Below are 11,526 nucleotides of genomic sequence, written 5' to 3'. Positions count from 1 at the left end.
AATACTTTTCAGAGTAGAGTGACATTTTTTCCTGCTGACTATTACCTTGTGAGCGAAGACATTAAAAAGATGACTCAGTTTGTCAGTCTTGTACAAAGATATTTTTATGAAATATTTTATTCCAGTTTAGGATAAATAAAGATTTAAAGACATCAAATGTTATATGAAATTATTTAATTTGGTAGACAAATACTGTTTTCATATTTCAACAGTAATTGCTGTCAGAATTAAATTGACATGCATTCAAATAAATTATATTAATTTTTTTTCAAAATGGAATGAAAATAATGGATACATGTACTAGTTCAAGAGTTGTTGGATTTAATGCTTATGATTTAAACTTTACAGTATTTCATGATATTTTTATTCTTGACAGACACCATTTCCTAACCCAATGGATTCTGTGAAACTGTTGCTAGTGATGTGCGGAAAGAGCGATTCCCTGACAGAAAACGAGAGACATATGTTTGCAGAGAAAATAGTCACATGGGCCATGAAATATGCTGTGTCCTCACAACAGAAAGACTCTATAATAGATCACATGCATCAAGCTTTGACTCATTTGTAAAATATTGTACCAAAAATTCATAAATCGTGTATAAATTCGAACATTTACTGTGACTATGGCAATAGGAAAAATTCAGAACCAAAAGTTTAAATTATAGATGCTGTGCATTTCTCGATAGTCGATTACACTTTGCCTTCTGTAATAAGGCTCATTTAGTCATTAAGACCACAAAATTTAATATATATAAAAAATTAATGCCCTTGTTTAACAACTCTTGAAAAAACATGGCAAAGATTTTCAAATTTACAGAATGGACTTAAAGTAAATTATTGTTTACAAATAAAGATTATTTTTATGGTCAATGAACATTTATTTGTGAGCTGCAGAATCAATTTCTATTACAAAACAAGCTGTAAATATCAGGCATTTCATTAAGAGACAACATCTAGTACTTTTACTCTCTAAACTTCTGATTAGGTCCACTTCAGTTATGAAATTTTCATAGTGTTCATAGCATACCTGGAAAAGGACTTTCTTCGAACACAAAAAGTTCTAGTCCATGTAATAGATAATGAACCCATGGTATAAAGTTGTGAGCAGATTAAAATGTCTTATGTCATATGTCTTATGAGCGTGTAATGAAAAAAATCTCCAGTATAATTTCTATGTCGTCTTAATTGCCATGGTCACATGGTATACATCAGTCATTTTCACACATCGATAGAATTAGAATTATGTCAGAGAGACAATAAACTATATGTATGTTTCTTGACGCTATATAGAACAATTTTGTATCATCTATATGTCCATCATTTTTGAAGTGCAGGGAAGCCATTTAACCAATTGGAAACTTTTACCATAAAAATGAAACATTTAGTATTTTTGGAAAATATTTTGCAGGTCTTACTGACAATAAATACCAATGCTCCGTGTTGAAGGCCGTACCTTGACCTATAATGGTTTACTTTTATAAATTGTAACTTGGATGGAGAGTTGTCTCATTGGCACTCATACCACATCTTCCTATATCTATATATGTTATCTTCACAAAAAGCATAGGTGTCAACTTTTCAGCAGTCACTGGGAGCAGCCAGATATTTAAATGGAAAATTGTTGAACTTCCTTTAAAAACAAATATCGAGACAAGGAGTCAAAAGTCCCACTTTAGAAAAAGAAAAAAAAATTCATATTTCTTTCTTTTTCAATCTCATTTCATTTAAATAAATGTTTGGCGGCCAAACAAGTTTTGTAAAATCCTGTTCAATAAATTAAATATTGTCAAATATTTTTTGGCAGAATATATCATGTATATTCCCCTAAACTTCTATATATATATGATTTGTAGGTAATGACCTATTATTTGATTCTATGGTAACTTTTCCATTGTTAAATTTGTTTTTTATTTTTTAAACTCCTTTTACCTAAACTTTTTTTATGACAAATTTAAGATCTGTATGATAATTTTGCACTAAATTTTAAGCCTTATGGAATCACACCACTAATTCATGGACCCATTACTTCCAATGTTAAATCCCTCAATTTCAAGCAGGCTCTTTTGTCTTTAGTTCAAATAAAGTGACAATCATTGCATGTCAAAGCAATATCTTATGGTGTCTTGCACTGAAAAAATCAACATACTTTTAATTGCATTTAAGAGGGAACTTCGAATGTACCAAAACAGATACTTCAGATCTGACAAACAGGCAATACGTACCCTCCTTTTAAAATTTCATGCAATTTTTTTATTATTCAAAATTATAAGTCAAAAAGCCTTCGACAATGTCTGCTTTCATTCGATACCAAAATTAATGAAATACATACTTTGAAAGTTACACCCATGCGTAGGAACTCTTTTGTGTTAAATATGTATTTCTTTCTGGTATGTGCTTTCTCACCGGGTCCCAATAAGTGGTGTTACACCTTTTGGCCCCTTCTTCTTTATGTAAAAAAAAAATTTCTAAGAGGGAGATGTTTAACTTTTGAGGTTTGATTAGTTGACACCTATGAAAAAATACTGGATGTCTTCAAGTGCCTTTTTTGGAATGTCCAAACTGTTGATTTATTACCTGTACATTTAAACGAATATCAAATCATTTTATGTCTTTTTGGGGTTGTGTATGGGGAAGTTTGAGCTTATAAATGAAGCAAACCCACTTATAAAAAAGTTAAAAACACATCTTTTTTGTAGAAGGAAAAATGTAATTTTAAATGAATTGCTCAAAATGATTAAACCCAAGTGATAAAATATAAGTGCCTTTTTTTATTGGACTGCATTCTGCACAATTAACAGTCATTTGAAATAGAGAATGAGTCTCATTTTATTTTAGATTGTCAAAAACATACATTTTTGTGGGTTTAGATAGAATTTTTTTATAAGTTAACAAGACAATTTCATGATATTTTTTTTTTGCTGCAATGATTATGTGAAGACATTCTTTGAAGGAAGTTGAGTTTTATACTCTTCTATCACTAAACATATGATGAACATTCAGCTATATCATTGGACTTCTTTTGGTATACGACTCTTACTGCAGGAAAAGACCTGAAAAGTTTTGAAAAAGTCTTTTAGTGAGAAATTTTCTTTGTTAGGGACACTTTTCACAAAAATCTTACAATTGATCTTGAGATATACTGAAATGTTCATGTCTTGCAAATTTTTAAGATTTTATGTGAAATGAGGTGTTGACCTTGTTCTATCCCAGTTGCTCACTATGTACAAGTTTATCATATTCTTTTATTAACTTTTTCTATATACACTTTTTTCAGTGTTTAAATAGCTATGATGGGTTCTAATATGAATTTGTTTATAATCATTTTATTTTGTGGACTCAAAAGTTAGTCATTCAGAATTGTCTTGGATTACAGAAGTAAATAAATTACATGTGGATACAGAATCTCTAGGTATTAACTCCCTTAGTATACCTAAGGTTGTTGGCAATTCTTTTCAGGCTAAATTTTTCTACCAAATTGCTCTTCATGTATAAATACTTGCCGGTGATTCCATGTGCTAAATTTTAGTGTTTCTGATCCTAAAAATGTTTGAAATACAATGAATTATATTTTTTCTTTAATTTGGATAAGTTTGCTTTAATTCAAAATTCAACAACTTTCTATAGTAGTTTTATGCTCCATCCTGTTGTAGCCTCCCAGTATAAAAGTGCTTTGTTATTCACATTTGTAAATATACCATAACAAAAAAGTGTCTTCACTCTAAACATGACATTGTTACAACACATTGGGGATAAACATGACATTGTCAAAACACATTGGGATAAACATGACATTGTCAAAACACATTGGGATAAACATGACAATGTCCTAACACATAGGGATAAACATGAAATTTATATAACACTGTTACACATGGGGATAGACATGTTATATTGTTGTTACTGCTTCATTGTTGTGTTAATTATGACTGAAATAAAATTATTGAATTTGTATACAAGTGTATTCTTTGTTTTAAAGAGCCATTTGTATATATCAAGATCATGTATGGTGGTATGTATCAAAATACATGTACTTTAAATGCATTGTTTAATCTCTCTTCTTTATCAAGAAATTATAAGTAGTCTTTTTTGTCTCGCACCAACAAAGAAATAATTCGAAACACGGTGTGCTGTTTTTGGCATTGGAAGTGGTGTCGGAGGTGTCAGCAGTGGCGTCAACAATGTATTAGTTTGTGATTAGGTCTAGTTTATGGTGAACCACTAGTGGTAGGTCAATGAAATATGGTATGCAGTTGTATAAGCATTGGCACTTCTCATTTCCATGGAAATTATTTGGCCCTGCCCCCACAGTCATGGTCTATTGACTTTGAAACTTTTGCTTAGTTTACCATGTTAACATGACTTGTATTAGTTTGTGATTAGATCAGTTTAAGGGGAACCATAAGTGGTAGATCAATGATATTTTGTATGCAGATGTATTAGCATTAGCACATCTCATTTCCATGGAGATAATTTGGCCCGCACCCTCAGTCATGGTCTATTGACTTTGAATGTTTTACATGTTAAAATATGTGATAAGACCAGTTTAAGGGGAACCATAAGTTGTAGATCAATGATATTTTGTATGCAGACGTTTTAGCAGTAGCACATCACATTTCCTTGGAGATTATTTGGCGCTGCCCCCTAGGTCATGGTCTATTGACTTTCAATGTTTTACATAGTTTAAAAGTTAAAAAGTTTGTTTAAATATTGCCATTTGAATTTCAGCATTTGCATAAACTGTCAAATTACAAAATGTGAGATATACCGTATAGCGGGTTATTTTCACGGGGTGTTTATTTTCGCTTATTTTGGCGGATAAACAAAAATCGCGAAAATAAATTCCGCGAAAATTTATGCATACGTTTGGTAGTTTCGAAGTTAACATGGTTAAAGGATTTGGAAACGATTTATTTTTCCCTGTTGGCAGGTCAATAACGGTATATGTTAGTTTTAACAAGATAAATGCCAAAGGTCATTGTACATAAATGTATTTTATAAAATGACTGTCTGGTGTGTATACCCTTATTAATACGTGTCAATTAGAATAAGAGTGTAAGGTACTCTATCAGGTAATTATCCCATATTAATTAGTGTCAAACTATACAAGAGTTGTAAACACTCATGATAAGTTTGTAACCTAATTATTAACTACATCAAAGGTACGTCAAATCTAATCAATCGTAAAATTTACAAGACGTTTGAATTTTACGAACAATTATCTAAGTTAACGGTATTCTAATGATTAACTGTATCAGAAACTAATCAATAAATAAGAGGTCATTCCGATAAAAAAATAATTAATTAACCATAACAATAGACACTTGTTTGTCAAGTTTTACAACTTTTAACTTCAACAATTTCAGTATCCACCAAAATATTTAATTGGGATTTAAGAATCCACCAAAATAAAAACCGCCAAAATTTTTTGTATACTTTGTTGCCCCCAAATCGCGAAATTTTACACCCGCGAAAATAACCCGCTATACGGTATCTCTCTGTCAACAGTTTATTTAAAGAGATTTGGCCAATTTACAAAGATGTCTTTTACTTTGATTGTTTTGAAAAAGTTTTTGCAATCTATAAATATCACATCAACAACATTATGTCTTTATTTTTAATGTGTTAATTGTAGCTACTTATGGTGGCAAAACTAAAGTGTTGATAGATTTTAGCAAACTTTGAGTCTTGTATCTTAGATAAAAAATATAAGATTTTTAGTCCCCTACCGACGAAGTCGAAGGGGACTTTAGGTTTGCACTCTGTCCGTCTGTCCGTCCGTCCGTCTATTGGCAGGAGTTTTCTACATTACAAAATGCACCATAATACTAATTATACGACAAGAAGTCAATGAGTAGATGAGAACTTGACTTGATGCAATGTTTAACACAAGCTTATGAAGGGAAAACTTTAAAACAGAGTTAAGAGAGTAAGGCATAGGTCAGAATGATTTTATTTGGTATGATGCTTATAAAATACAAACTATTCATTACTAAAAATCTTATATAAGTAAAGGCCAGTGACCTAATTTAGATGAGAGGCTATTATAATCTCTTCAACTAATCTTTACAGAAAGTTATACTGTTATACGCTGAATTATTTCTGAAATAATATTTTTTGGGAGGTTGTGTTGCTCAGTCTTAGTTTTCTTTGTGTTTTGAATACTGTTGTTTGTCTGTTAGTCCTTTCCTGTTTTTGCCATGGCGTTGTCAGTTTATTTTCGAATTATAAGATTGAATGTCTCTGGTATCTTCCGCGTTTCTTTTTTTAAAGCTTAACAGGAAATAAAGCCCATGACTTATTTATTGTGCCACATATGGCCCTGCACACACAATTAGAACATGAAAACTAGATGTGAATGTTACATCTGAGACTACTGATTTTACAACAATAATAACAATAATAATAGGTTTAATATGTAATAGTAGTCTCAGCCAACATCCATTTCTCATTCATTAGCTTGATTAGATAAATGACTTTAGCAGTTTTATTTTGTTAGTTAAAACCAGAGACATGTCTCTGTTAAAACATATTTTATTGTTCAAAAGAACAAATAGGACACACACATTTTTAGCTCACCTGACCTGAAAGGTCAAGTGAGCTTTTCTCATCACTTGGCGTCCGTCGTCCGTCATCTGTCGTCCGTAAACTTTTACAAAAATCTTCTCCTCTGAAACTACTGGGCCAAATTTGACCAAACTTGGCCACAATCATCATTAGGGTATCTAGTTTAAAAAATGTGTCCGGTGACCGGGCCAACCAACCAAGATGGCCGCCATGGCTAAAAATAGAACATAGGGGTAAAATGTAGATTTTGGCTTATATCTCTGAAACCAAAGCATTTAGAGCAAATCTGACATGGGGTAAAATTGTTTATCAGGTCAAGATCTATCTGCCCTGAAATTTTTAGATGAATCAGACAACCCGTTGTTGGGTTGCTGCCCCTGAATTGGTAATTTTAAGGAAATTTTGCCGTTTTTGGTTATTATCTTGAATATTATTATAGATAGAGATAAACTGTAAACAGCAATAATGTTCAGCAAAGTAAGATCTACAAATAAGTCAACTTGACCAAAATGGTCAGTTGACCCCTTAAGGAGTTATTGCCCTTTATAGTAAATTTTTAACCATTTTTTGTAAATTTTTGTAATCTTTTACAAAAATCTTCTCCTCTGAAACTACTAAGACAAATTTAACCAAACTTGTCCACAATCATCATTAGGTTATCTAGTTTAAAAAATGTGTCCGATGACCCTGCCCGCGAACCAAGATGGCCGACATGGCTAAAAAATAGTACATAGGGTAAAATGCTGTTTTTGGCTCATATCTCTGAAACCAAAGCATTAAGAGCGAATCTGATGAGGATAAAATTGTTCATAAGGTCAAGATCTATCTGCCCTGAAATTTTCAGACCAATCAGGCAACCCGTTGTTGGGTTGCTGCCCCTGAATTGGTACATTTAAGGAAATTTTGCCGTTTTTGGTTATTATCTTGAATATTATTATAGATAAAGATAAACTGTAAACAGCTATAATGTTCAGCAAAGTAAGATCTACAAATAAGTCAACTTGACCAAAATGGTCAGTTGACCCCTTAAGGAGTTATTGCCCTTTATAGTAAATTTTTAACCATTTTTTGTAAATTTTTGTAATCTTTTACAAAAATCTTCTCCTCTGAAACTACTAAGACAAATTTAACCAAACTTGTCCACAATCATCATTAGGTTATCTAGTTTAAAAAATGTGTCCGATGACCCTGCCCGCGAACCAAGATGGCCGACATGGCTAAAAAATAGTACATAGGGTAAAATGCGGTTTTTGGCTCATATCTCTGAAACCAAAGCATTAAGAGCAAATCTGATGAGGATAAAATTGTTCATAAGGTCAAGATCTATCTGCCCTGAAATTTTCAGACCAATCAGGCAACCCGTTGTTGGGTTGCTGCCCCTGAATTGGTAATTTTAAGGAAATTTTGCCGTTTTTGGTTATTATCTTGAATATTATTATAGATAAAGATAAACTGTAAACAGCTATAATGTTCAGCAAAGTAAGATCTACAAATAAGTCAACTTGACCAAAATGGTCAGTTGACCCCTTAAGGAGTTATTGCCCTTTATAGTCAATTTTTAACCATTTTTCGTAAATTTTTGTAATTTTTTACAAAAATCTTCTCCTCTGAAACTACTAAGACACATTTAACCAAACTTGTCCACAACCATCATTAGGGTATCTAGTTTAAAAAATGTGTCCGATGACCCCGCCCGCGAACCAAGATGGCCGACATGGCTAAAAAATAATACATAGGGTAAAATGCAGTTTTTGGCTCATATCTCTGAAACCAAAGCATTAAGAGCAAATCTGATGAGGATAAAATTGTTCATTAGGTCAAGATCTATCTGCCCTGAAATTTTCAGACCAATCAGGCAACACGTTGTTGGGTTGCTGCCCCTGAATTGGTAATTTTAAGAAAATTTTGCAGCTTTTGGTTATTATCTTGAATATTATTATAGATAGAGATAAACTGTAAACGGCAATAATGTACAGCAAAGTTAGATCTACAAATAAGTCAACATGACCAAAATTGTCAATTGACCCTTTAAGGAGTTATTGCCCTTTATAGTAAATTTTTAACCATTTTTTGTGAATTTTTGTAATCTTTTACAAAAATCTTCTCCTCTGAAACTACTAAGACAAATTTAACCAAACTTGTCCACAATCATCATTAGGTTATCTAGTTTAAAAAATGTGTCCGATGACCCTGCCCGCGAACCAAGATGGCCGACATGGCTAAAAAATAGTACATAGGGTAAAATGCGGTTTTTGGCTCATATCTCTGAAACCAAAGCATTAAGAGCAAATCTGATGAGGATAAAATTGTTCATAAGGTCAAGATCTATCTGCCCTGAAATTTTCAGACCAATCAGGCAACCCGTTGTTGGGTTGCTGCCCCTGAATTGCCCTTTATAGTCAATTTTTTACAATTTTCATAAATTTTGTAAATTTTTGTAAATTTTTACAAAATATTTTCCACTGTAACTACCGGGCCAAGTTCATTATGGATAGAGATAATAGAAAGGAGCAAGAATGTTCAGTAAAGTAAGATCTACAAACACATCACCATCACCAAAACACAATTTTGTCATGAATCCATCTGTGTCCTTTGTTTAATATGCACATAGACCAACATGACCAAGGTGAGCGACACAGGCTCTTTAGAGCCTCTAGTTTTTATACGACCGCAAAAATTGAAAATTTTTTGGTCGTATATTGGTATGACGTTGGCGTCGTCGTCGTCGTCGTCGTCGTCGTCGTCGTCTGGCGTCGTCCGGCGTCGTCCGAAGACACATTGGTTTTCGCACTCTAACTTTAGTTTAAGTGAATGGATCTCCATGAAATTTTACCATAAGGTTCAATACCACGAAAGGAAGGTTGGGATTGATTTTGGGGGTTATGGTACCAACAGTTAAGGAATTAGGGGCCAAAAAGGGGCCAAAAATAAGCATTTTTGTAACTTCCAGACAATAACTTGTGTGTAAGTGTATGGATCTCTCTGACATTGTACCACAAGGTTCCATATCACAAAGGGAAGGATGTTATTGATTTTGGGGGTAATTGCCTCAAAATTTTAGGAATTAGGGGCCAAAAAAGGGGCAAAAAACAAGCATTTTTCTAGTTTCATGACAATAACTTGTGTGTAAGTGTTTGGATATTTCTGAAATTGTACTACAAGGTTCCATATCACAAAGGGAAAGCTGGAATTGAGTTTGGGGGTAATTGCCCGAAATGTTTAGGAATTGGGGGCCAAAAAGGGGCCAAATATAAGCATTTTTCTAGTTTCCAGACAATAACTTGTGTTCAAGTGTATGGATCTCTCTGAAATTGTACTGCAAGGTACCATACCACAAAGGGAAGGCTGGGATTGAGTTTGGGGGTGATGAATCATAAGGGGGTTCAAAAAATTTGGGGGGGGGATTTTTTTCTTTTCTTTTTTTTTCTTTTTTTCCTTTTTTTTTTCTTTTAAAATTTTCCATTTTAAGTTGGTTATTTCTGATTAATATTTAAAAGCAAATAATAATGATATGGTAGGAGATACACACCAAACAGGATGTGTAAATTATTATATAATAAGTATTGTGCAATAGCAAGAAATTTTCAATTGCACAGTATTGCACAATTGCAAGAAATCTTCAATTGCACAGTATTGCGCAATAGCAAGAAATCTTCAATTGCACAGTATTGCGCAATAGCAAGAAATATCCAATAGCACAATATTGCGCAATAGCAAGAAATTGTCAATTGTACAGTATTGCACAATAGCAAGAAATATTCAATTGCACAGTATTGTGCAAAAGAAGATACTTCGTATAAATTGCTAATTTCTTGATCAATTTCAATGGGGTTTTATTCTTGAATTCTTGGGGTTCTTTAATATGCTGAATCTAACCGTGTATTAAGTTTTTGGATTTTGGCCCCGTTTTTAAATTGGTCCACATTGAGATCCAAAGGGTCCAAAATTTAACTTTGTTTGATTCCATCAAAAATTGAATTATTGGGGTTCTTTGATATGCCGAATCTAACCGTGTATTTAGATTCTTAATTTTTGGTTCCGTTTTCAAATTGGTCTACATTAAGGTCAAAAGGGTCCAAATTTAAACTTAGTTTGATTTTAACAAAAATTGAATTTTTAGGGTTCTTTGATATGCTGAATCTAAACATGTATTTAGATTTTTGATTATGGGCCCAGTTTTCAAGTTGGTCCAAATCTGGGTCCAAAATTAAACTTTGTTTGATTTCAACAAAAATTGAATATATGGGGTTCTTTGATATGCTGAATCTAACCATGTATTTAGATTTTTGATTTTTGGGCCCCGTTATCAACTTTGTCCACATTGAGGTCAAAAGGGTCCAAAATTAAACTTTGTTTGATTTCATCAAAAATTGAATTCTTGGGGTTCTTTGATATGCTGAATCTAACCATGTATTTAGATTTTTTATTTGTGGACCCGCTATCAAATTGGTTCATATTGAGGTCAAAAGGGTCCAAAATTAAACTTTGTTTGATTTCATCAAAAATTGAATTATTGGGGTTCTTTGATATGCCAAATCTAACCGTGTATTTAGATTTTTAATTTTGGGTCCCGTTTTTAAATTGGTCTACATTAAGGTCCAAAGGGTCCAAAATTAAACTTAGTTTGATTTTAACAAAAATTGAATTCTTGGGGTTGTTTGATATGCTGAATCTAAACATGTGTTTAGATTTTTGATTATGGGCCCAGTTTTCAAGTTGGTCCAAGTTGGGGTCCAAAATTAAACTTTGTTTGATTTCAACAAAAATTGAATATATGGGGTTCTTTGATATGCTGAATCTAAACATGTATTTAGATTTTAGATTTTTGGCCCAGTTTTCAAGTTGGTCCAAATTGGGGTCCAAAATTAAACTTTGTTTGATTTCAACAAAAATTGAATATATGGGGTTCTTTGATATGCTGAATCTTACCATGTATTTAGATTTTTTATTTGTGGGCCCGCT

At 32.6% G+C, this 11,526-nt stretch overlaps 1 protein-coding gene across 1 annotated transcript in view; it reads left to right on the top strand.

Moving 5' to 3' along the window:
• The window catches only part of LOC127716177 (gem-associated protein 5-like), a 265,274-nt gene extending 261,324 nt beyond the window's left edge, over positions 1–3,950 (top strand). Inside the window, exon 27 of the mRNA XM_052222302.1 lies at positions 377–3,950. Coding sequence (XP_052078262.1) covers positions 377–568 — 192 coding nt within the window. The 3' untranslated portion in view covers positions 569–3,950. The remainder of the gene's footprint in view (positions 1–376) is intronic.
• The last annotated feature ends 7,576 nt before the right edge of the window (positions 3,951–11,526 follow it).

Source organism: Mytilus californianus, unplaced genomic scaffold, assembly GCF_021869535.1.
Source record: "Mytilus californianus isolate M0D057914Y unplaced genomic scaffold, xbMytCali1.0.p SCAF_9, whole genome shotgun sequence".
NCBI lineage: Eukaryota > Metazoa > Mollusca > Bivalvia > Mytilida > Mytilidae > Mytilus > Mytilus californianus.
This window is presented reverse-complemented; position numbering and strand designations above follow the sequence as displayed.